This window comes from Pleurodeles waltl, chromosome 4_1 (assembly GCF_031143425.1).
Source record: "Pleurodeles waltl isolate 20211129_DDA chromosome 4_1, aPleWal1.hap1.20221129, whole genome shotgun sequence".
Lineage (NCBI taxonomy): Eukaryota > Metazoa > Chordata > Amphibia > Caudata > Salamandridae > Pleurodeles > Pleurodeles waltl.
Genome location: NC_090442.1, coordinates 1,016,375,159 through 1,016,402,615, shown reverse-complemented (window position 1 = coordinate 1,016,402,615; position 27,457 = coordinate 1,016,375,159). Strand labels below are relative to the sequence as shown.

At 43.5% G+C, this 27,457-nt stretch overlaps 1 protein-coding gene across 8 annotated transcripts in view; it reads right to left on the bottom strand.

Annotated features, from left to right (window-relative positions):
• The window catches only part of CADPS2 (calcium dependent secretion activator 2), a 1,861,089-nt gene that overhangs the window by 1,278,960 nt on the left and 554,672 nt on the right, over positions 1-27,457 (bottom strand). For all 8 annotated transcript variants that reach the window (XM_069229895.1, XM_069229888.1, XM_069229890.1 and 5 more), the window contains exon 8: positions 24,851-24,990. In XM_069229895.1, coding sequence (XP_069085996.1) covers positions 24,851-24,990 — 140 coding nt within the window. The remainder of the gene's footprint in view (positions 1-24,850; positions 24,991-27,457) is intronic.

Here is a 27,457-nt window from a genome sequence, read left to right as displayed (position 1 = left end):
CAGGTCTGAATAAAAAATTTCTGAGTAATACTGGGCACATCACACCTTTGTAAGGGGATGCTTTGGACGGTAAATTGAGAACACCAGATTTAGCTAGGGCATGATCACAGGCCTAGCCAAAATATTAACCCCATGCTCTGACCGCCTTAAAGGAATTGCGCTAGGTGTGGGGACAAAGAGATGACCATGCTCCATGATCTATCAATTCCTGGGCTGAGGCAGTCCGTGCCCGCCTCTACTGCAGACCCCCCTAAAGCCAACTAGCCTGCCAGGTTGGCAGCCCCTGGCCCATCTGCCGTGGGCTTAGTTGTCCCTTGGGGTAGTCCTCATGCACTACTAGGTGATGACATTGGTGGTTTCTTCAGATGAAAAGTCAGATCATACAAGGCCCTCTCCACTGCTCCAACCCTGAGATGGATTTCCACCTGGTTGCGACCGGAGACCAATTTAAATAGGGATATACTAAGGAAGTGTTTATCCCTTGACTAGCACCTGAAAAATCCCTGGTTTATGTATTTGAAATCATCTTTTTCATCACTGGCCCGCTCAGAATTGTTTGAACATCCAGAGCAGATAGTGAAATCCGACCAGACTTGGGTGCAGGAATCTTTGAAGGGGCATGACAGCAGAATAGGGAGGATGGGGAACCTTTGAATCCATCGGTCTCAGCATACTATGCACTAAAACAGTTTCGTGGATGGAACCTTATTTTATTATGGTCAGCAAACCACTATTACCTGCTGACAAGTTTTAAACCGAACTAATTTCTGCCCATTGGGCATCATTACAGAGCCGAACGTTAGTCTTTGCTGCTATGATTCTCTGTTCAAGACATACTACACTTTAAAATATTTTGCAGCTATTTGTGATCCCACACTGAGCATTTATTCTATTATTATGGTTCTTTCCATCTAGTCCGCCCGGCCCTAATGTCTTTAGAATTACTGGCAGATAATTTTATATTTTATTCCGTGGATAGTTTTTTCTCAAATGCAGTCAAAATTAGATATTTGTTCCAGGACAGATAGCCCATTATTATGTCAGCACTTGTTTTTTATCTCCTATCTTGTGCTGCGGAACCCTAATGTAGTTTGGCTGCCACACATCACATAACTCTGGGAGGGGTTTAATTATGTCCTATTTTAATATCATGTTTATATTTTGAATCTGTATGTATTTTTAATGTTTAATTCTGAGATGACTTTTAATGAAGTCTGATAAATTCCGAAATATAGAATATTGATTGACTGATTATTACTGGGCTACATGCAAGTATGCTGCACTGCACTTATTAAAGTTATGAAGAACTCACAAGGAACTGAAATTTAAATAGTTATCAGCATGTTTAAAAAGTTATGAAAACGGTGGTATAAAACTTGAAAAATCTGACGTGGTTAAGGTTCTAGATTTATTTCTTCATTTACATTCTACAAATGTTTCAGATTTACAATTTAATATTTGTTAAGCATTTGTGGTGTGGTTGTAATAGCTTTTGAACATAAAAACATGTGTAAATATGTTGAGGATTACAGTCAAGAGATGCTAACTTTGGAACCTGGGGGAACAATGTTAGAAACCGGCATGATTGAGCGATTCTGGGATATACAGGGAGTGCAGAATTATTAGGCAAATGAGTATTTTGACCACATCATCCTCTTTATGCATGTTGTCTTACTCCAAGCTGTATAGGCTCGAAAGCCTACTACCAATTAAGCATATTAGGTGATGTGCATCTCTGTAATGAGAAGGGGTGTGGTCTAATGACATCAACACCCTATATCAGGTGTGCATACTTATTAGGCAACTTCCTTTCCTTTGGCAAAATGGGTCAAAAGAAGGACTTGACAGGCTCAGAAAAGTCAAAAATAGTGAGATATCTTGCAGAGGGATGCAGCACTCTTAAAATTGCAAAGCTTCTGAAGCGTGATCATCGAACAATCAAGCGTTTCATTAAAAATAGTCAACAGGGTCGCAAGAAGCGTGTGGAAAAACCAAGGCGCAAAATAACTGCCCATGAACTGAGAAAAGTCAAGCGTGCAGCTGCCACGATGCCACTTGCCACCAGTTTGGCCATATTTCAGAGCTGCAACATCACTGGAGTGCCCAAAAGCACAAGGTGTGCAATACTCAGAGACATGGCCAAGGTAAGAAAGGCTGAAAGACGACCACCACTGAACAAGACACACAAGCTGAAACGTCAAGACTGGGCCAAGAAATATCTCAAGACTGATTTTTCTAAGGTTTTATGGACTGATGAAATGAGAGTGAGTCTTGATGGGCCAGATGGATGGGCCCGTGGCTGGATTGGTAAAGGGCAGAGAGCTCCAGTCCCACTCAGACGCCAGCAAGGTGGAGGTGGAGTACTGGTTTGGGCTGGTATCATCAAAGATGAGCTTGTGGGGCCTTTTCGGGTTGAGGATGGAGTCAAGCTCAACTCCCAGTCCTACTGCCAGTTCCTGGAAGACACCTTCTTCAAGCAGTGGTACAGGAAGAAGTCTGCATCCTTCAAGAAAAACATGATTTTCATGCAGGACAATGCTCCATCACACGCGTCCAAGTACTCCACAGCGTGGCTGGCAAGAAAGGGTATAAAAGAAGGAAATCTAATGACATGGCCTCCTTGTTCACCTGATCTGAACCCCATTGAGAACCTGTGGTCCATCATCAAATGTGAGATTTACAAGGAGGGAAAACAGTACACCTCTCTGAACAGTGTCTGGGAGGCTGTGGTTGCTGCTGCACGCAATGTTGATGGTGAACAGATCAAAACACTGACAGAATCCATGGATGGCAGGCTTTTGAGTGTCCTTGCAAAGAAAGGTGGCTATATTGGTCACTGATTTGTTTTTGTTTTGTTTTTGAATGTCAGAAATGTATATTTGTGAATGTTGAGATGTTATATTGGTTTCACTGGTAATAATACATAATTGAAATGGGTATATATTTGTTTTTTGTTAAGTTGCCTAATAATTATGCACAGTAATAGTCACCTGCACACACAGATATCCCCCTAACATAGCTAAAACTAAAAACAAACTAAAAACTACTTCCAAAAATATTCAGCTTTGATATTAATGAGTTTTTTGGGTTCATTGAGAACATGGTTGTTGTTCAATAATAAAATTAATCCTCAAAAATACAACTTGCCTAATAATTCTGCACTCCCTGTATATATATATATATATATATATATATATATATATATATATATATATATGAAAAACCAAAGGTTACAGGGGTGCTATAGTTAGGAAATAGAATTAATAAAATCATAGACATTCACTTAAAAACAAAGGTTACAGGGACGTTATAGTTAGGCTCACACTTTAAACATACAAAACCATAGAAATTAACCTGTTTTAGTTAATGTTATCTCAAGTAACTATAACTCATGCCCTAAGGTGACTATAACTCCCGCCCCTGCCATGCACAGTTTTTTCGTCAAAAAGTTTACTGCAAATATTACATTGATATTATCAATGATGTTATCAAAGATGTCATGAGTGCCACAATTTGTGGGGTAATTAGCAGTGCATGGCAAGGGCACAAGGTATAGTTACCTTAGGGTGTGAGTTATAGATATTTGGGAAACTAATATAGATTTTTGAGATCTTTGTTTAGCCTACCACAGAACATCCCTATGATGCCTTTGATTTTCGATATTGGCCTTAAAAAGTTTGGCAACATGGCATAACTGAAACTCCTTTTACAGTGGGCTAGGCTGTGGTCTACTCCAGAACTTCATCACTACAGGCTGGCAGCTGAGGAAGTCAATGATTAGGGTAAAACACATCTCCCACCTTAGTTTGAGTATGCTAAATTCCACCTTAACAATTTATGCCTGAGTGTTAGAGTAATCCTTCTTTAATTATTTCTGGTATCAAAGGCATTATAAAAAATGCCAGTTGGAATAATAACATAATTGGATACCACCAAAAGGTCAGAGCCGGGGATTGGTGGATGATTTCCTATTGTTTAGGCCTTCACCTGAAAAGAAAATGTATTTGGACATGATCCAACATCCTTGGCTCATACACTGTTTATTAAATATAGTATGGTCACACTATTAGTTAACAAATACATAAATAATTTAATAAGCCATCCCTCTATATTGGCATGTGCATTTTCTAACCATAGGATTGAGGATGTTGAACACAAGCTATTTTTCTATACTGTGTACGATAGACCTAAACAGATTTGGATTAAGCCACTCTGTATCTCTATTGGTGTGAGACAAAACAAAGAGACTTATCAAATTCTGTGGTCTGACACCAGTCAGCTACTAGTATTTGGTATCAGCCGATACTTATATGCAGTGTGGCTATTTAGGAAAATGTGGGTGTTATGTTTTGAAAACTGTAAATATTTTTACAAATTATGTTTTTTGCTGCTATATATCCTTATAATTTGGGGGAAAATGGGGTGCTATGCTCTGCAAAATGTATTCTTTTTTATTGCTATAAATTATACTTTTGGTGCATTAATATAACTGCTCTTTCATCAGACTGCTGGAAATGTATATTATATTGATGGTCATTATGAACAATATTAAGTATATAATAATAACTCTTTATGTAATGTTTTTAACTTGTTTGTTCGGCTAGTTCCCTTAAAAAACACTTATGATGCATATGTCTATACATCTATATAGGATTTTATAGGAAATGCATTTTTGGTGTTGATAATAAATTTGACGCTGCTTGACGAATTTCCACAAAACATTTCAGAAAGTGTAACTTTTTTACTAGTTTGGAAAGTTGCAAGGTGATCCGTCACTGAAATGATTTACACCAAACTTGGCAGAAAGCTAGATCTTAGTCCATAAAGATTGCTTTTTAGGTTTTGCCTGCATGCTCGCTTGTGGGCTGCTTACAAAATCTATTGTTAACTTAGAAAAAACATAAAAGGGGCTTAGAACAAGCCCCTTACTTACCTTAACTTACCATTGGCTTACTCCAACCTTGCTCTGATTTAGGTGCTTATGGTTGGCCAGCACGTCGTCTGCACATCGCCCTGCTTCACTTCCTGTTGTCTTCTTCGCCGTTCTTGCTGTTGTGTTGCCTCTGGACAAAGTACTCCTTCTAGTCACTTTCCATTGGACACTGGCCCATGTCCTTCCTCTGGCTACGATGCTGAAGGTGCTTTTATTTTCTTTCGGTATGCCGTCTTCTTTCTTAGCTTACGTCTTCTTTCTTTGCCGCCTTCTTCTTTCTTCACTGTCGTCCTCTTTACCGCATGTCGTCTTCTGATGAGGCGCGCTCCTGGCACGCTGTGGTCTATTGTATACCGAGACATGCTGGTGGGTAGCAGGGTGGGGCACGGGATGCACACAAGTCTGCTGGGATTCATGGACGGATAAGGAAGGGTGCTGGGAGGTTGGAGTTGTATGCGTGCTGGAAACGTGTAGAGACAGCAGTGCATTCTACCTAGAGACTTGGGGTCTTACTGAGGGCTTGTTTTGGGAGAGTCAGGGATTGAGCCAGCATGGAGTAAGCCTGGCTTGCTCCCACCACGGAGGAGGCGATGAGAATGTGAAATACATAGAGATGGCCTTGCCACTAGAAGAGGCTGTGGTCAGCTTCAGAAGTACACGTAATATGGCATCTCCCCAGGCACAGTACATTGTACAGGGGGTGTCCTTGCCTTCTCCTCTGGTATATAGCCAAGTGAAACACCAAAAAATACCATTCTAGCCTTGCTTTGGTGACACATGCATGCACATGTATCGTTCCCTTTAACCTGGTCACCCTTAACCCCATCCGCCACAATGCTAATAAACATGCACATTGCCCTTGATGGTACCATCAGATGTCCGGTCATCTTCTTTGGTGATAAAACCCTACAAAAGTCTACACCCGCACCCCTACCCCTCACCGCGCTAAACCGTGCTAAACTCAGACATCTGTCTCCACCCTCCTTCCACTGATTCACCATGACATTGAGCCTCTTCAACCTTGACTACAAACTCGGAAAACACCCCCTCTCTTGGTGATAAAAGCACACACCAACTTCCTTCTCCCTGCCACACGTACCCATCATCTCTAGTAGTGACACCAGCCACCTGCCCCTTCTTCTGGTGATAACTGTCCGGGTATCTCCTTCTCTGAGTCAAATTCCAACATCTGCACTCTTGATGAAAAGAATAGACCGAGTGTCTCCTGGTGGTCTCAGTGGGTAAAATGGCTCAGAGGGTTAATGCGCCTGCTGCATGAGAATGTGTGGTTAACATATGGAACTCGCATCATATACAGCCCAATGCAAGAACCTGTGCAGTGTCAGATTAATGCAAGGACCTGTGCAGTGTCAGATTAATGCAAGGACCTGTGCAGTGCCTGATCAATGCAAGCACCTGTGCAGTGCCTGATCAATGCAAAAACCTATGCAGCGCCAGAAATCTTCATGAGCTGGTACTCAGTGCAGGGTCAGAGGATAGCCCAGTCAATGCAGGGGACTGTGCATTGACTGATCACTGCAAGAATCAAGGCCAATAGGTTTCGACTTTGTTTTTTCTTTTGCATTCTATCTTACTATCTAACTGGAACATACATGTAAGAACAATGGTATAATGTTTGTTTGAAATTTGATAATCTGTTAATAACTGTTTATGTTTTTGCTTATTAATTCTACATGCATCACAACATGAACAACTATTGTTTATCAAATTTAAAACAAACATTATTTTAACAAATTTCTAATATTTATAAACCAGTTAAGTAGTAACATAGAATGCAAAAATAAACAAAGGCGAAACCTTTTTCTGTTTTGGTATAAGTTCGTTCAGAAGTTTTTGATCATTTTATGCTCATAAACTCTGTATATCTGGGGACACAAAGCCCCTGCAGATCCAGGCAGATCTCAAACTAAGATCTGATTGGCTGCTACCATCCCACCCAGAAAGTGGTGGCAGCCATCTTAGGATCGGGGCTCAGTTGTGAGTTCTAAAAAAAAAAAAAAAAAAAAAAAAAAAGACAAATGGGGACAGGATGTGGGTCACCAAATCCCCTTGGCATGGTAGTGGGATCATAGACTGACCCATTCTGGAGCCAAAAACTTTTGTTGTTACTGACATATTCACCCAACTATAACGTTACTGTAAGCTTTGGCTATTTCAGTGAATATCTAAGGTTTTTTAAAAAGCAAAAACAGATCGGTTTATAATATCTCACAACAATGTTAGTTTAATCTTCTTAAGTTTTTATATATATAAATATATAAATATATATATGACCTAGTTTCCGTAGAATAAGCGTTTATTGTTTTTTCAATAATTTAGGCACGGTTTCATAAATCTTCACGAAATTTTCAAAATGAGTACGCCACTTCAGCTGTTGTCTTGAAAGTTTCGGGGTGATCCATCAAGCAGGACCAAAAAAAAGGGGGGGTCCCAAAATTGATTTTTCCCATGTACTTTCCCACAGGGTCTATAGACATGATTACAGCCCAAACTGCTGAACAGAATTACACCAAATGTGGCAGGAAGCTAAATCTTGGTGGCTCTTCAAACGTTTCGTTATTTAGTCTAAAACCGTTCAGTAGTTTTAGAGTTATTAAAGGAAAACAATTTTGTGTATTTGGGTGAAGCCTAAGCACAGATCTTATAGTGAGATCTGACTGGTTGTCAGCACTGCAGCCAGGAAGAGCTGGCAGACATCCTGAGGCCAATATACACAATGGCACCCCCATTGAAATGCATTGTGGTGAATGTAAGGTTTTGAGGGTCACAAAAAGGAAAATGTATAAAGGGTGATAACAGATTTTAGTTACAATATAATTATTTGTGGTGGTACCATGCTAATTTTAGGAATTGTGGTGTGTTCTAAGGTGATTTTACCTTGTGCAAAAGCCTTCTCCTGGAATTTCATGAATCGTGTTTGAGAGAAAACTGTTTTGTCAAAAGTTTCCCAGAAAGGTCATGGAAGGTGCTCCAGAAGCTAAAATGAGAACATATTTTCTGTAAACTCACGCTATCTTTCTCAGCCATATAAAAATGAAGTCTGACATTCTCAGTAAAACATGTACTTCCAACAGAAGCAGCCAGTTAGTTGACTGCCTTATGTTCTACTGCAGCCTACCAGAGTGGTCTAAAGAACAACTAGAGTGTACAGTCTTATTTATGACAAAAATCTGAAGCCATCTTGATTGAATCAAGCTGGTAAAACGTAAAACATTTAACTTAGAAAGGAACAAAGGTAGGGGGTTCATTTTGGCATAGAAATGATGGTTAGTTCTGTAGAAAGAAAAATTAGGTCACGTTTTAAGTGAGTTCTCAAATATCTTTCTCTTCTATGTTATTAAAACATTCTGACACGCAGACTGAAACATACACTTTCAACACCAGCAGCAGACTGCCAAACAACTCCCTGGTGATCAGCAGCTTTAATAAAGTGCTCTAATGAGCAACTAGATTGCTAACATTCCAAAAGTGTGGCACATCTGAATGCCATCTTGATGGAATCAAAGTCGAAAAATGAAAACATTTTCTATTGAGGATACTGCCATAAATTAGGAAATTAGGGAGTGTCATAACAAATAAGTCTCCAAAGATGGCCACCAGAAAAAAAGAGCCCAAACGTAACACAAATATCACCCAAAGGTAGCCCAATGACAGAAGTGTGCAAAACACGTAAAAAATTTTTTTTTCAGTTTTATGTAGTGCACACTTGACCAGAAGGTATTGGAGTGCTTTACATGAGCATTAGTTACATTACATAAGGACACATTCATTTTGGTTGTAGGCACGGGAAGATTAAGTAATTTGCCCGGAATCATAGGAGGCTGAGCTGACACCAAAACTCAAACCTGGTACCCCAGTTGCAAAGTCTGCAGCTCTGGCCGTAACGCCACGTCATCTCTCCTAAGTGTAACATATAATCAAGTGATCAAATGGATAAAAAAAATAAAGATAGCAAATAATTTAAAAGTGCTTTGTTGTTATTTGAGAACTCAGAAAATATGTACTCATTTTAGTTTTTTAGAGCATTAACCATAATTTCTATGGGAATAAGACCTTCTCAAGTTTATAATTTCTAAAAGAAATGCTTTAGATATTACAGTTTTCAATACTTCAAGGTGATGTCAGGCACACCACACTTTTGCATTAAATATAGAATGCTAGCATTCTAGTTGCTCATTAGAATACTGTGTGGAGGCAGATGTCAAGGGAACAGACTTGGATAGTTTAGGGTAGGGAGGAGGGTGCAAAGGGAACAAGTTGACCACGCTGGACAAGCGGGAGGGGCAGTGGCAGCACAATGGACCACGGAGGGCAGGGGCAACAACCCAACCATGCAGGACAGGTAAGAGAGGCTGTGGCTATATACCAGACCATTGAGGGCAGAAGGAAGAGGAAGTAGCAGTACAACCATACATGCCAACAGACCCGATTCTGGCAGGAGACTCCTGATGTTTTTAAGCCCAAAAGGGCTTTATTTTATCTGTCGCCTGCCTAACAGCTCCTCTTTTTCAATCTAAGTCAATGGGGAAAATTAATTCCCCAGTTTTTTTTTCAAAATCTCCCTCTTACCGAGTGCAAAATGTTGACAAGTATAGTACATTGGATCATGGAGGGCAGGAGGAATCAGTTAGGGACATGGACTCGAATAACAGAGGGCAGGAGGGAGATGGGCAGGTGCACAAACTGACCTTACAGTGAACGCACAACGGACCATCGAAAATTACAGGTAGGGGGCCAGGGCCATGCACATTGACAACAGAGAGTAGAGTGGAAAGAAGCAAGGGCAGCAATCTGACCATACCGGACAGACAGGAGGGACAATTGCAGTATAATGGACCATGAAGGGCAGGAGTGAGGGGGCCTGGGGTACGACAAAGGACTAGACAAGGCAGGAGGAAGGAGATAGGGGCATGCACATGGAAAAAGAAGGGCAGGGGACAAGGGGGCAGGAAATGAGCAGCAAGCTGACCATGGAGGTCAGGAGGGATGGGCACTGGAAGCACAACACACAACAGAGGGTAACAGTGAGACTATAATGGCATACACACAGATAATGGAGGGAAGGTAGGAGGGGATCAGAGGCCGCAAGCTGACCACACTGGGAAGGTGGGAGGGTGTGATAGGGGACTATGTACTCAGGGAGGTCTTTAGTGCTTCTATTCCATCTATAAAGTGCTCTACAATATGAAATGATTGAACAGACTGTCTTTATTTGTACCCAATACAGAGTTCTAGTACTTCTTTAGAGTATGCTATGATGGTAAATTAGTATTATGTCTCTTGTTTTTCTTCCCATGTGAGGGTTTCTTTGTTTTCATAGGACATCAGGAATTCATCAGTGCTCCACTCCCATGTAGGCAGCGAGAGAAGGGGAGAAAACAAATAAGAAGCCTCTATCAGGTAAGTGTTTTTCTCTTTTTTTTATCACTTTCTGTTCTAGTTTTATTATTCCTTGTTATGCATGCAGGTTCGGATGTGATTAGAGAGGGTGGGAGAGAAGGAAAACAAAAATCCTTTTTGTGAACACACGCAGGTTTAATTACTGCTGCCCAAGTGTCTGTTGTCAGGTTCGGTAGGTTTAGGTTTTCAGTTCCAGGGTTTTTTATTTCTTTTTGTTATTGGGATTAAATTGAGGAAAGAAACCAAAACAAATAAAACAAAACTACAGTGCTCAAATAGTGCTCTGTCCTATTGGGTAGTGACTCACAAGGTCTTTGCCCTTTAAAACTCTGAGTGCCATGCTTCCCAGTGCTCTAGCCCTCCTTCCTCATCCCTCCTGACTTTCCCCTACCAGTCCTGAAAGCTGGCTGCGTAAGCGGTCACGTACCGAAAGAGTCACGTCCCTCCAGGGACGTGACTGGCTTTTTCACTCACACCGTTTCCTGCAGCTGCTTCCCAGTTCTTCTGTTCTCTCCTATGTCTCTGCTCGCCGTCTTCTCTCGTTTCTCCTTCTCCGGTCGTTCTGCTTCCTGTCCTCGTCTGTCTTCCTGCTTGTGCTTCTCTCTCTCCTGTCATCCGTCTTTCGGCTTTCGCCTCTCTGTTCCCAGAACAACGTCCCTGTTCCTCCTTTGGCTTTTCTTCCCTCGAGGGAATCCCTGATGATGTAGGCAGGCTCCATTGTGTTTACGTCCAACAAGTCCTCGGCAGTCCACTTGGAGGACTCACACTTCAGCCCGATCAGTGTTGCTTCCCGGGCCCCATCACACTTGCTTTCCCCAGAAAGTGGCTGTTGTAGCCATGAGTCAGTAGGATATCAAGATAAATAATCAGCGTTAGTCAACAAGGATCCCCGGAGTAGGTATGGCCTGAAACATAAAGGGTTGGAGGGTGTAGGAAGTTGGCTCTGTAAATACTATCTCAAAGTGAGAGATAGTGTGCACACAGTCCAAGGGTTCCCCTTAGAGGTTGATAGTGGCAAAATTAGATAATACTAATGCTCTATTTTGTGGTAATGTGGTCGAGCAGTAGGCTTATCAGAGGGCAGTGTTAAGCATTTGTTGTACACACACACAGGCAATAAATGAGAACACACACTCATAGACTTAACTCCAGGCCAATAGGTTTTTACATAGAAAAATATTATTAACTTAATTTATTTTAGAACCACAAGATTCGGAATTCAAGTAAGTACATAAATTGTAAGGTACTTGGCATAGGTAAGTATGGAACTTTGAATTAAGACAGTAATGTACACAGTATTGGCAAAAATGGCAAATAGCTATTTTAAATGTGGACACTTCAAAAATCAGCAGTTCCTAGGGGAGGTAAGTATTGGTTAGTTTCTCAGGAAAATAAAGCACTTACAAGTTCAGTCTCCTGGGCATAGGCAGCCCACCATTGGGGGTTTAAGGCAACCCCAAACACCCAGCACCAGCAACACAGGGCCGGTCAGGTGCAGAGGTCAAAGTAGGGCCCAAATAGCATAGGCGCCTATGGAGACCAGGGGTGCTGCGGTTCCAGTCTGCTGGCAAGTAAGTACCTGCGTCCTCGGGGAGGAGACCAGGGGGGTTGTGTAGAGCACTGAGGGGGGGTCACAAACAGGCACACTAAATCCACCCTCAGCGGCACAGGGGCGGCCGGGTGCAGTGTGTGAATTAGGTGTCAGGATTCAGGTAGGAATCAATGGAGAGACCTGAGGTCACTCAGGCGATGCAGGCAGGGCACAGGGGGGCTTCTCGGGCCAGCCACTGACTAGGCAAGGAGGGGGGCGGCCTGCTTGTCACTCCTGCACCAGTAGTTGGTTTCTTTTGGGCCTGGGTGCTGCGGGTGCAGTGCTTCTCCCAGGCGTCGGGTTCTTTCTTACCGGGCAGTCGTGGTAAGGGGGAGCCTCTGGATCCTCTCTGCAGGCGTCACTGTGGGGGGGCAGAGCAGTCGTCTCAGGGGGGCCACATCATTGGAGTTGCCTGGGGGTCCTCTCCGCGGTGTTGGTTCTTCTGGACATGAGCAGGGGGCATCAGGTGCAGAGTGTTGGGTACTCATGCTTCCGGAGTGAGGCTGGAGTCCCTTTAAAGATGGTTTCTTTGTTGCTTTTTGGACAGAGCTGCTGTCCACTGGAGTTTCCTGGTCCTTTGGGTGAAGGTAAGTCCTCTGAGTCCTCAGAGGTCGCTGGTCCCGCAGTATGCGTAGCTGTGCAGGTTCTTTGAGTCTGAAGAACAGGCCGGTAGGGCTTGGGCCAAGTCAGTTGTCGTCTCCGTCGTCTCTGCAGGGCTTTCAGGTCAGCATTCCTTCTTCTTCTTGTAGGTCGTCAGGAATCTGTTTCCTGGGTTTATGGTCGCCCCTAAATACTGAATTTAGGGGTGTGTTTAGGGCTGGAGGGCAGTAGCCAATGGCTACAGTCCCTGAGGGTGGCTACACCCTCCTTGTGCCTCCTCCCTTTGGGGAGGGGGGCACATCCCTAATCCTATTGGGCTATCTCCTCCAAACCAATATGGAGGATTTTTTAAGGAGGGGGGTCAGATCAGCTCTGGTCAGCTTAGGGGTGGACCTGGCTGAGGGGGTGACTCCTCCTTGTTTTTGTCATTTTCTCCCCGGACTTGCCGCCATAAGTGGGGGCTGCGACCGCGGGGTGGGCATCTCCACTAGCTGGAGTGCCCTGGGGCATTGTAACACGAAGCCTGAGCCTTTGGGGTTCACTGCTAGGCTATTACAGTTCCTGCAGGGGGAGGTGTGAAGCACCTTCACCCAGTGCAGGCTTTGGTTCTCTCCCCAGAGAGCACAACAGCCCTCACCCCATGGGTCAGAAACTCATCTCTCAGTGATAGGCTGGCACAGACCAGTCAGTCCTGCACTGAAGGATTGGGTAAAATACAGGGGGCATCTCTAAGATGTCCTCTGTGTGCATTTTGTAATACATCCAGCATCAGTGTGGGTTTATTATTCTGAGAAGTTTGATACCAAACTTCCCAGTATTCAGTGTAGCCATCATGGAGCTGTGGAGTTCGCTTTGACAAACTCCCAGACCATATACTTAATATGGCCACACTGTACTTACAATGTCTAAGAATGGACTTAGACACTGTAGGGGCATATCGCTCATGCAGCTATGCCTTAACATGTGGTATAGTGCACCATGCCTTAGGGCTCTAAGGCCTGCTAGAGGGGTGACTTACCTATGCCACAAGCAGTATTTTGTGCGCATGGCATCCTGAGGGGGATGCAATGTCAACTTTGCATTTTTCTCCCCACCAACACACACAATCTGCAAAGGCAGTGTGCATGTATTATGTGAGGGGTCCCTTAGGGTGGCACAACACATGCTGCAGCCCTTAGGAACCTTCCCTGGTCACAGGGCCCTTGGTACCACAGGTCCCTTTTACAAGGGACTTATCTGTGTGCCAGGGGTGTGCCGATTGTGGAAACAATGGTAAATTTTTAGTGAAAGAACACTGGTGCTGGGGCCTGGTTAGCAGGGTCTCAGCACACTTCTCAGTCAAGTCAGCGTCAATATCAGACATAAAGTGTGGGGGGAGGGGGAGTAACTGCAACAAGGAGCCATTTTCCTACAGAGGGATAAGAACTACCGGAGAACACTTGCATTTGAGTCCTTATGTTTAGCCAACCAAGTTAAAGGGGCATGATCCGTGAGGAGCAAGAAAGGCCTTCCTAACAAGTAGTATTGGAGGGCCTCAACAGCCCATTTGATAGCTAAACATTCCTTCTCTAAGGTGGGATAGTTCTTCTCTGTAAGCAATAACTTTCTGCTAATGTACACAATAGGATGTGGTTGTCCAACATCTTCCTGCGAAAGAACAGCCTCTAATTCCTGATCGGACGCATCTGTCTGTAAGGAAAACCATTTATTAAAGTTGGGACACTGTATCATGGGTTCAGTAGAGAGGAGGTTTTTGAGCGTCAGATTACTTTGATACTGGGTATTGGTCAAGTGAGTTATCTTGTTGGGTCATGCTTTTTGTAGAAGGCTTGATAGGAGTATTGCTAGGTTGAAAAAATGAGCAATATTTAGTCTATAGTATCCTATCATCCCTATGAAGGTTCCTTTGTCTTGTTTACTTTTAAGTACAGGTAGCCGTTTGATGGCCTCAACCTTATCGATTTGAGGTTTAATTTTCCCACCCTCAATGACATAGCCAAGATAATTGATGGAAGTCTGTGCTATGTTACACTTTTCTGCATTTGCGGTCAACCCTGCCTCTTGTAGGGCTTGTAAAACTCTGGATAGTTGTTCCACGTGTTGTTCCCAGGTGTGTCTATGTATAATGATGTCATCCAGATACGCTGCTGCATATTCCTGGTGGGGTCTTAAAAAATGAAATCCATTAATCTTTGAAACATGGCAGGGGCTCTGTGTAATCCGAATGGCAATACAGTGAATTGATAAAGTCCAGAAGGTGTACAGAAGGCTGTCTTCTCTTTATCCGAGGGGTTCAGAGGGATTTGCCAGTACCCTTTTGTCAGACCTAAGGTAGTTAGGAATCGGGCCTGACCTAGGCGCTCAATTAAGTCATCGACCCGGGGCATGGGGTAAGTATCAAACTGTGACATGGAATGAACCTGGCAAAAGTCAATGCAAAATCTGATACTTCTTTTTGATTTTGGTACCAAAAACACTGGAGAACACCATGAACTAGTGGATGGCTCTATAAGACCAGCCTCTAATGTATCCTGCACTTCTTTTTCTACCAGCTGCCTTCGAGCATCAGGTAGGCGATAGGCTTTCTCTCTAGAAATCTTCCCTTCGGAGGTTCTAATTCAATGCTGAATCAAATTAGTTCTACCGGGGTCTTGAAAATACCTTTCTGTTTTTTTCCACTACCAATTCTATTTGGGTTCTTTGGTCTTCGGTTAATTCTACTTCATAGGATGGTTCTATTCCCTGGTCTTCTTCCTCTAGTGTGGGGAGTATAGGAATCGCCAAGGGATTTGTTTTCATAATGAGTAAGGCTGTGTTGTTCGGAGGGGTAGGGGTATCATTCTCTTCCCATACTTTTAGCAAATGAATATGGTATATTTGGCTTTTGTTTTAATCCTCAGGAATTTCAATCCTATATGTTACAGGGGTTATTTTCTCCAAAACTGAGTATGGTCTTTGTCATTTAGTCAGAAGTTTGTTGTCCGTTGTGGGCAAGAGAATCAGGACCCTGCTACTTATTGCCAGGTCTCTTAATTTCTTGCCCACATCATATTGTTTCTTTTGTCTACCCTGACTCTCTTTGAGATGGGATCTTACTTCTTCCCATAATGAGTGTAGGTTTTCTTTTAACTCTCTGGTATATGTCAGTATATCCCAAAATTCTTCCTCTGTCTCTTTCCATTGCTCTGCGGCCATATCTAACAGTGTTCGTGGCTGTCTCCAAAATAACAGTTCAAACGGACTATGTCCAGTGGATGCCTGAACATGAGTCCTGATAGCATATAAGACTAAAGGTAACTTTTTTTCCCAGTCTTTTCCTGTTTCGTTTATGGTCTTTCTTAACAAACCTTTGATTGTCTTATTGCATCTCTCTACCAGTCCCTCCATCGGTGGATGAAAGACAGAGGTGCGTATTTGTCGGACTCCTAGCAACTGACAGACTTCTGCCATTAAGCAGGTCATAAAGGGGGTTCCTTGGTCAGTAAACATTTCTCTAGGGAAGCCCACTCTAGAGAAGAAACCAATCAGCTTGTGCTATGCTCTTGGTCGTCATACTGGTGAGGGGGATGGCTTCAGGGTATCTGGTAGCATAATCCACAACGACCAATATGTACTGATAACCCTTAGATGAAGCTACCAGTGGACCCACCAAGTCCATTCCTACTCTGGAAAAAGGTGCTTCTATTATTAGTAATGGGAATAGTGGGGCCTGTGGCTCCTTACTGGGGTTAACCAATTGACATTTGGGACAGGCTTGACAGTGTCTCCTGATGTCACTGAATACTCCTGGCCAATAAAACCGGCGTAGTAAGTATTCTTCTATCTTGCCTCTACCGAAGTGACTTCCCCCTACCTGACCATGGGCTAAATACAGTACCTGTTCCCTGTAACCCCGGTGGTCCCCTGTTGTTGAACACATCTATACAACAACCTGTTTTTGACCAGAAAATAGGGACCCACCTGATCTGTAGGGTCAGCGACGGCTGTAGTCCAAGTGTTTTTGAGGGTAGGGTCATCCCTCTGGCATACTCAGAACTCCTCTGAATCGGATAGTACTCTTTTCTCTTCGGGAACACTCTCCACCTCTTTACTTCTTTTATTCAACCGGTATTCTGCTTTCTGGTTCCTTTTCTGCCTTTTGGTTATTTAATACTTATCTTTAGTTTGTACAATGTCCTCCTGGGAGAAACGTGCCTCTTGTAACTATGACTTCATGGGATTTTGTGTGTTGATGAGATCCAAAAGGTACTGAAAGGCAGAGTAATCAGTACCTATAATAATGTCCTCTACTAGAGCGGGAATCCCTCCTAATTTGACTTTCTCTTCCCATCCTCTCCAGTTTATCGATACCTCTGCCACTGGATATCTCTTGCTGTCCCCATGTAAGCATGTTATGACCACAGTCTCTTTCTGTAACCATTGTTCCCTAGTAATCAGATTTTCATTAACAATTTCATTTTCATTAACAACGCTCTGGCTACATCCGGCATTTTTTGGGTATGTGGTTTACAGTCAGGCTGGTCATGTAACTAGGAGTTTTTCCTTCAGCTCACAAGACCTTCTCTCTAGCCAGACCGATCTCCATTGGTTCAGGGGTTGGGTGTTTATGGGGGCAATTCCTTGCTGTGTGGCCCCATTCCACACAATTATAACATTGAGGTGTTGAAAGGGGTTCCTTAAGAGGGAAATGACAGTTGGGGTTTTGTCTACGGGAAATCCCATAGGATTCTTCATGAGTGGTGAAGGGTGTGGAGCCTTTTGAAATAATGGTAGGCTTTTTCCCTGTGTCACACGAAACTCCGGTGCTCTATGATATGCACAGGCTAGCTCAATCGCAGAAGGAATAGTAACATCAGAATGTTGTCTTATCCAATTTCTTGTGTTCGCAGGTAGGGCATCTAAATATTGTTCTAATAAAGGGGCTTGTAGGAGCTCCACTTTGGTACATTCTGTGGGGTTCAGCCATTTACATCCCTCATCCTGTACTCTATAAACAAAGCTCAGGGACTCTCTGACGGATTCCATTTGGTATGACGAAAACATAGACGATAACTCTCCTTATCTAGTCCCACCCGTTCTAATATAGCCTTCTTTATATCATCATAAGGTGTCACCACCTGGGTTGACAGCTTGGTAGGCCGATTGTAAAGTACCTGTCAATAGCGGTGCGATATACTGATCCCACCGCTCATGTGGCCAGTTGGCAGATATGGAAACCTTCTCATAATTTGTAAAGAAGGAGTCTGGATCTTCCCCTTCCTGATATTTTTGATGTATGGAGCTGGGTACTGTTGGGTGTATTCTATCAGTAGCAATCGTTTCAGTCAGTTTCTCTAGGGCCATTTCATGGACCAACTGATTACTGGCTATTATAGTAGCTTGGTTCTTTAATGCATTCTGCAGAGCGTCTCTATCAGAACGAGCCTCCTTCGAGCAGTAGCACCCCCTCCCACCACCCCAGCGCCTTGAAACCCTACCAGGTGAGTAGCGCGCTCAACAAATTTATTGATTTATTGGAACATGGTGGGCAAAAAAGGAAGGAGCAGGGGCATTAACACATATATTGTAGGGCAGGAGGAAGAAGGGTAGGGGCAGCAAGCTAAGCACAGAGACTAAGCAGGATGGCAATGATGGGGCATAGAATTGGACAATGGAGGGCAGAGTAGTGGGCAGGGACATCAAGCTAAATGGAGGGCAGTAGCAGCACATCGGGCAATGCAAAGCGGGAGGGAGGTGCATGGCTGGGACAGCAGACGGTAGGGAGGAGGTGGATGGGGCTGTAAACTAACTGTTCAGGGTGGGAGGGAAGGGTAGTGGCAGAACAGCCACACAGGGCTATAATGAGAGAGCAGAGGCATGGACTTGGACAATGGATGGCAAGGAGGAGGGGACAGGAGAAGCAAGTTTGGGTGGAGGCACCACAATTCCAGGACAGTCCAACCCCTCCCCCCACCATCGTGCGTTGCGATGGGCATCTTACATAACATTAATAAAACCTTAGAAATTCACTGAAAAAAACTAAGGTTACAGGGACGTTATAGTTAGGAAATGGAATTTAAAAAGTTAGAAATTCACTTAAAAACCAAGGGATACAGGAACAATATAGTTAGATTCAAAATGTACATGCAGAAAACCAAAGAAATTCAGCTTTTATAGTTAGAGTTATTTCAAGTAACTATAATTTGTGCCCTAAGATAACTATAAATCGCGCCCTCAACATGCACTACTAAGTAACACAGATATGACATCACTCATGACATTTTCTATGACGTCATTGATAACATCACTATAACATCTGTAGTAAAATTATTGATGAGAAAACTGTGCATGGCGAGGGTGTGGGTTTTAGTTACATTAGGGCATGAGTTATAGTTACTTGAAATAACCAACTATAAAAGCTGAATTTCTAGGGTTTTGTATGTGTACAATCTGAACCTAGCTATAACGTCCCTGTAACCTCATTTTTAAAGTAAATACATATATATGTATATATATATACTTTATTCTTTCCAACCCCAACTATACAAACATTTGAAATTCTAAAGCTACAGTTATAATTTAAATTTAGAATGTATGCACCAACTTCAAATTACTTTAAGTAGCGCACCTATGTACACAGTCTTGTCACTTCACTCGTCACACTACATTAACTATAACCTGCCACTCTATCATGTACTGTGTACTCACAAATCATGTCATTTGAGATGTTTTAAGTGTTGTTATGAATGCTATTATTTCACATGGTATAAGTAATGTAATGTGCAAGGGTATAACTAGTGCATTGAAAAAGGAGCAAGTTATAATTGTTACATTGGTGGTGTACTAGTGGAGGTGTAGTGGGGTAGATAATAACTTGGAGTGGTGTAGAGAGGAATAGCACAGAGTGTACTGATGTGGAACAGGGTGCTGTTGCGCAGAGTGGCATACAGTGGAGTGATGTAGACTGGTATAACATTCATTGCAGTGGCATACAGTGAAGTGGAGTGCCGTACAATAGAATAGCATAGAAGTAGAGTGGAATTTGTGCAGTCCAAAGAATTTCTTTTTTCCTCAATTTTGTTTCTATTTGTGGGCCCTTTGTTTTTTGATCACACAAAGTATAGTTCGGGTACTGGTTTAATTTAGTGTTTTGTCTAAATCCTTTGCAGTCCATATTTGCTATGGCTGAATGCTGTCATTTTTACCGGAATCCTATTTTACTGAGTGGATTGGTTTTTCACATTAAAGATCCTCATGAGTGACCCATACCAATCTTTTTGATGGTGCTGAAGCACAAATTTATTTTGCTCCGGGGTTGGTAAGTCTACATATACTAAATATTTTTCCAGATAACCTTTTTCCAAACTATCTTCCACATAGATAAATTTTTGCTTTTGAGATGATGCTTGACTTTTGCAGAACTTTTGTGAGGTGCCTATCCCTTGACAGCGCTGGCAAATACTTTCATATAATGTTTGCTTCTCCTTGGGTTGATAAATTACTTTGAAGACAAATGTTCTCTTTTTTTCTAATTCTTGAAATCCTGTCCTTCCACATCTTATTGTCATTCTGGTTATTTATTATTTTCAGGAAACTCACTAGCAATGCAACTTTCTAGTGCATCGCAGAAGAATAATGCAAAGCATCAAAAGGCTTAAAGACCTACACATCTTGATTTATTGCCTTTTGTTGGTATGTTCCCAAAATGGAAGAAGTGAACACATTGTGCTAATGTTAAATGCCAGTGAGATGTGATCATTTTCTCTTTCTAGGTGCTACCTTGATATCTGTGGTGCTGGCGATGACCCTCACATAATGTGATTTATAGGATTGAAGCATTGACAAATGTACTAGAGGACTGATTTTACCTATGATATAATACACAGTACTCTGATACAAAGTGGTGTTTTTGAAAATCATATTCTTGTCAGCCCCTAGTTTTGTACATATGCTTTGTATATAACACCTGCACACTTGAATTCACATATTCACTTTCACTGCATTGCTTTTGTTTGAGCAGCTTTATTGTGATGCAATGTAACCTGATTTATATCTCGTATATATCTTCAAAATGTTTTTGTAGCAACTAAATGTGATTTGACTCCATATAAAACCAATCTATTGATTTTTGAAAACCACTAAGGAAGTTGAGCCTTGCATTTCCCATGAGGGGACCATTGGTTTACTGTATTGCTGATTGGCCCCGGCTCCCAGGACTATAGGGCTTCCCCTTTCACTGTGCACATGTACAGTGGCGTGGCATAGAGTTGAGTAGCATGGTGTACAGTGTAGCAGCATACAGTAGAGTGCTGGAGTGTAGTGCTACATAATTGAGTAGCGTAGAGTGGAGTGGCATACAGTTAAATAGCATATGGTGGAATAGGTACACTGGGGTTTATTTGTAATTTGTTAACATATTTTTTTTTTTAGTACATTAGTACTTGCTAGGAAGTACTGCGGGACCCTCTATATTTTTTTAAAAAATACATAGAAACTTTTAAGTGATTTTCCCTATCTATTACCACTTTAAGAGGTAATAGGTAAGGAAAAATGATCTAACTTGTAACTTACCTATATCTAAGGCCTTAACCCAGAACACAGGAGAAATGGTTTTAAAACAACACGGCTGCCTTTAATATTTGTGAAGTCAGTGTTTGGCCAGCCACATAATGCCTTGTCATTGCTATATACCACAGTAGCTTTGAAAAATACTGTGAAAGATTGTTCAACTACACTGACAACAGATATCACTAAGTTTAAGTGTCTTAAAAACGTAAAAAATAACTACCCTACTTACCTGTTATACCAACAGGGATCATCTGTATACCATAATCTACAATCCTGCCAAATTTCATGGAAATCAGACTAGATATTTGCCCACTACACAGGAGTATAAAGTGTATGGAAAAATGCATTGGTGCCTAAACACGTTTTGGGAACTGTAGGAGGCTGGCCTGGCTTGTAGTGGGTACCAAGGGGTACTTACACCTTGCACCAGGTCCAGGTATCCCTTATTAGTGTAGAGGGGTGTCTAGCAGCTTAGGCTGATAGAAAATGGTAGCTTAGCAGAGCAGCTTAGGCTGAACTAGGAGTGTCATATGCTCAATATCATAAGAAAACACAATACACAGATATACTAAAAATAAAGGTACTTTATTTTTATGACAATATGCCAAAGTATCTCAGTGAGTACCCTCAGTATGAGGATAACAAATATACACAAGATATATGTACACAATACCAAAATATGCAGTAATAGCAATAGAAAACAGTGCAAACAATGTAAAGTCACAATAGAATGCAATGGGAGCACATAGGGATAGGGGCAACACAAACCATATACTCTAGAAGTGGAATGCGAACCACAAATGGACCCCAAACCTATGTGACCTTGTAGAGAGTCGCTGGGACTGTAAGAAAACAGTGAGGGTTAGAAAAATAGCCCACCCCAAGACCCTGAAAAGTGGGTGCAAAGTGCACCTAAGTTCCCCAGAGAGCACAGAAGTCGTGATAGGGGAATTCTGCAAGAAAGACCAACACCAGCAATGCAACAACAATGGATTTCCTGACGAGAGTACCTGTGGAACAAGGGGACCAAGTCCAAGAGTCACGATCAAGTCAGGAGTGGGCAGATGCCCAGGAAATGCCAGCTGTGGGTGCAAAGAAGCTGCCACCGGATGGTAGAAGCTGTGGATTCTGCAAGAACGACATGGGCTAGAAACTTCCCCTTTGGAGGATGGATGTCCCACGTCGTGAAGAGTCGTGCAGAGGTGTTTCTGTGCAGAAAGACCGCAAACAAGCCTTGCTAGCTGCAAGGGTCGCGGTTAGGGTTTTTGGATGCTGCTGTGGCCCAGGAGGGACCAGGATGTTGGCAATTGCGTGAGGAGACAGAGGGGGTGTCCAGCAAGACAAAGAGCCCACTCAGAAGCAAGCAGCACCCGCAGAAGTGCCGGAACAGGCACTACGAAGTGGAGTGATCCGGAGCTCACCCGAAGTCACAAAGGAAGGTCCCACGATGCCGGAGGACAACTCAGGAGGTCGTGCACTGCAGGTTAGAGTGCCGGGGACCCAGGCTTGGCTGTGCACAAAGAAAATCCTGGAAGAGTGCACAGGAGCCGGAGCAGCTGCAAAACACGTGGTTCCCAGCAATGCAGTCTAGCGTGGGGAGGCAAGGACTTACCTCCACCAAACTTGGACTGAAGAGTCACCGGACTGTGGGAGTCACTTGGACAGAGTTGCTGAGTTCAAGGGACCTCGCTCGTCGTGATGAGAGGAGACCCAGAGGACCAGTGAAGCAGTTCTTTGGTGCCTGCGGTTGCAGGGGGAAGATTCCGTCGACCCACAGGAGATTTCTTCGGAGCTTCTAGTGCAGAGAGGAGGCAGACTACCCCCATAGCATGCACCACCAGGAAAACAGTCGAGAAGGCGACAGGATCAGTGTTACAAGGTCGCAATAGTCGTCTTTGCTACTTTGTTGCAGTTTTGCAGGCTTCCAGCGTGGTCAGCAGTCGATTCCTTGGCAGAAGGTGAAGAGAGAGATGCAGAGGAACTCTGATGAGCTCTTGCATTCGTTATCTAAAGAATTCCCCAAAGCAGAGACCCTAAATAGCCAGAAAAGGAGGTTTGGCTACCTAGGAGAGAGGATAGGCTAGCAACACCTGGAGGAGCCTATCAGAAGGAGTCTCTGACGTCACCTGCTGGCCCTGGCCACTCAGAGCAGTCCAGTGTGCCAGCAGCACCTCTGTTTCCAAGATGGCAGAAGTCTGGAGCACACTGGAGGAGCTCTGGGCACCTCCCAGGGGAGGTGCAGCTCAGGGGAGTGGTCACTCCCCTTTCCTTTGTCCAGTTTTACGCCAGAGCAGGGCTGGGGGATCCCTGAACCGGTGTAGACTGGCTTATGCAGAAATGGGCACCATCTGTGCCCATGAAAGCATTTCCAGAGGCTGGGGGAGGCTACTCCTCCCCAGCCCTAACACCTTTTTCCAAAGGGAGAGGGTGTAACACCCTCTCTCTGAGGAAGTCCTTTGTTCTGCCTTCCTGGGCCAAGCCTGGCTGGACCCCAGGAGGGCAGAAACCTGTCTGAGGGGTTGGCAGCAGCAGCAGCTGCAGTGAAACCCCTGAAAAGCCAGTTTGGCAGTACCCAGGTCTGTGCTAGAGACCCGGGGAATCATGGGATTGTCTCCCCAATACCAGGATGGCATTGGGGGGGGGCAATTCCATGATCCTAGACATGTTACATGGCCATGTTTGGAGTTACCATTGTGAAGCTACACATAGGTAGTGACCTATGTATAGTGCACGCGTGTAATGGTGTCCCCGCACTCACAAAGTCCGGGGAATTTGCCCTGAACAATGTGGGGGTACCATGGCTAGTGCCAGGGTGCCCACACACTAAGTAACTTAGCACCCAACCTTTACCAGGTAAAGGTTAGACATATAGGTGACTTATAAGTTACTTAAGTGCAGTGGTAAATGGCTGTGAAATAACGTGGACGTTATTTCACTCAGGCTGCAGTGGCAGGCCTGTGTAAGAATTGTCAGAGCTTCCTATGGGTGGCAAAAGAAATGCTGCAGCCCATAGGGATCTCCTGGAACCCCAATACCCTGGGTACCTCCGTACCATATACTAGGGAATTATAAGGGTCTTCCAGTATGCCAATGTAAATTGGTAAAATTGGTCACTAGCCTGTTAGTGACAATTTGGAAAGAAATGAGAGAGCATAACCACTGAGGTTCTGATTAGCAGAGCCTCAGTGAGACAGTTAGTCATAACACAGGTAACACATACAGGGCACACTTATGAGCACTGGGGCCCTGGCTGGCAGGGTCCCAGTGACACATACAACTAAAACAACATATATACAGTGAAATATGGGGGTAACATGCCAGGCAAGATGGTACTTTCCTACAGGAACCCACCTTCTTTTCACCCCCTTGACCAATCTTCGCAAATCTTTACATCCTTCATCGATGTAGGAAAAGCAATACATTTGGAAAGTTTTGTGGCGATTCGGCAAATGGTGGTAAAGTTATTAACATGCAAAAAAATAAATAAAATGAGGGCTTATCTGTGCCTGGTGGTGCTGGACCGGGAGGAGGAGGACCTTGCTTATGGGGGGGTTGGGGGGGGAAACATATATATATATAGATAAATAGATAGTGTATATATGAAATGTAATTGTGCATCTGTATAATGGACAATCATCTGTTGCTCCACAGGTTGCTTCGAAACACATTAAATAGCAACACATACATAGAATGTAGAGTTCACGGAGACATAGGAACAGTATTGGACGAGATTGTGCCAGTGTGTGTCTCAGGCTTACCCACTGTGCTTCATATGTGCTGGCTTATCCATCCTCACCGCCAATTTGATCTTCAAATCGGAATCCTGACTATTTTTGGGAACAACCATTTTGTGCAGTTCAGGCGACTTGGAGCTGTTCGATGTTGGGGTTAATGTTACCTGTCAGTGACAAAAATATCTTATTACAGAAGCCAGAAATATACACTGATTTCCCCGCATGCCTTGCTACCACTGTGGCATTTTATTGCTTCTGCAATTATCAAAGCTTGTCAAATCTTGGACACAGCTGAAACACCAATTGAGTCAGCTCATCACAGCAGACGGCTTTCCAATACGGACTCAATTTCTTTGCTGAAAAATTGGCGTTTGCATATTATGTGCTAACAAGTTGTCCTCCCGTGACACCCTCTGTCGAATTAATGGCTCTACAGGAGCCAGCTCCGGTGACAGATGAGAAAAGCAAGTAGGCACCTGGGAGGGCTTTTCTCCATCCTGGGAAATGAGTGTGTTTGGCTGAAAACAAATTACAGCACAACGGATACCCCTGGCCACTGCAAACCATCCCATTAATTACACGTGGCTATAAGAAGGGGCTATATTTCTTTTCCTATTCGATTTACTATTAATAGTACTTCCTCTCTGCACAGGAGTAACACTTAAAGAAGTGTGACAAGAGTATTGTGCCAAGACCCTGGGCTGGTTTGTAGCAAGCAAGTTCACAACGTTGTTGCTATTTCTCCAACTTTCTTACGTAGTGTATGATGCATGGTTTATAAACGCATGGGGTTTTAGGTTTTACGCTTGACATTCAAAGACTCAAGTTCATACAGAAAAGAATAAGCACCCAATGTTGGTAGGAGGGCCTAAGCTAACACTAGCACAGCAGGTGTAGCAGCACCGGGGCCCAGGCATGAGAGTAACTCACTGCACCAGCACCCCAATTAGAGCTGTCTTTATTAGGGAACACGTGTTCCATTAATGTTTTAGAACCCATCCCACCCTAGCTAAACCACTGATTTGTATGAGGAACACTGGACGGCACTATGCGGTGTTGCTCTATCTATGATACTACACAATTTAAATGGGGAAGTAAAGAAGAAATAAAGGGTGGCCAATTGACATATATAGGTTGTACAGCAGTGGCATGAGCAGAGAAAGAATTGTTAAGTATAAAAAGCACAAAACAGAAATTTATACTGTTTACAACACAATCTTCAACATCTACAGCCACTATGACCCTAAAGAAAGAAACAAGATCTCTTCAACCAGATTCTCACCACCAGATCACAAACTGGAAACCCATCACCCCAGAAGACACCTCTGAAATCATGAGAACAGTCCACTCTGGGGCCCCCACCAACGCCTGCCCCCACCACATCTTCATCCTAGGAGGAAATCTGATCAGCTCCTACCTCACCACCATCATAAACACATTCAACCAAAGTGCAACCTTCCCAGACAACTGGAAACTCGCAGAAATCACAGCTCTCCTGACAAACACCCTCAGCAAACTCAAAAGAGCTCAGCAACTACAGACCCATCTCACTCCTGCTCTTCAAATCCAAAGTCATAGAGAAAGCTATCAACAAACAACTCTCTAACCATCTTGAAAACTAACACCTTCTAGACATCTCCCAGTCTGGATTGCACAATAACTACACAGTGGAAACCACTCTCACTGCAGCAATGGAAAACATCTGGACCATCATGAACAAAGGAGAAACCATCACACACATACTACTAGACCTCTCCACAGCCTTTGACACCGCCTTCCACAGCACCCTCATCACATGACTCCATAACTCCAGAATACATGGTCCTGGCCTGAGCTGGCTGGCCTCTTTCCTTTCAGGTAGGACCTAGCAAATCAGGCTCCCGCCCTACATCTCTGAACCCAAGAACCTTATCTGCGGAGTCCCTTAATGATCATCACTGAGGTCTACCCTTTTCAATGCCTATGTGACGCCACTCACCCATGTCATAAGATCCCATGGAATCAACATTATATCCTAAGCAGACAACACCTAGCTCATCCTCTCCCTCACAGACAAACCACCAGGAAAAACGTCAACACTTGCATGTCTAACATAGCAACCTGGATGAAACAACTGCCTAAAACTCAACACAGATAAAAATCAAGTTCTGATTTTCAGCAACAAGAGCTTTCCATCAGGGGGAGTCCTGGTGGCCAACAAACCTGGGACCAAGCCTACCACTACCCACTACACAAAAAAAACCTCAGTATCGTCATGGACAACAGACTCACAGTGGCCAAACAAGTGAACTCCTTCACCTCCTCCTGCTTCTTTATCCTACGCATGCTCCAAAATTTCACTGGCTCCACACCAACACAAGATGCAAGGTCACCCATGACCTCATCACCAGCAGACTAGACTATGGCAACACACTTTACTCCGGCATTATGAATCAACTCATACAAAGACTGTAGACCACCCAGAATGCTGACACCAACTCATCCTCACCACCCTCCATGACACATACATCACGCCCCACCAGAGCTACATTGGCTACCAATCCAGAAGGGATGCCAAGTGAAACAGCTCACCCATGCATACAAAGCTTTTCACAATGTTAGAGCTGCCTATCTCAAACACAACCTCAGCTT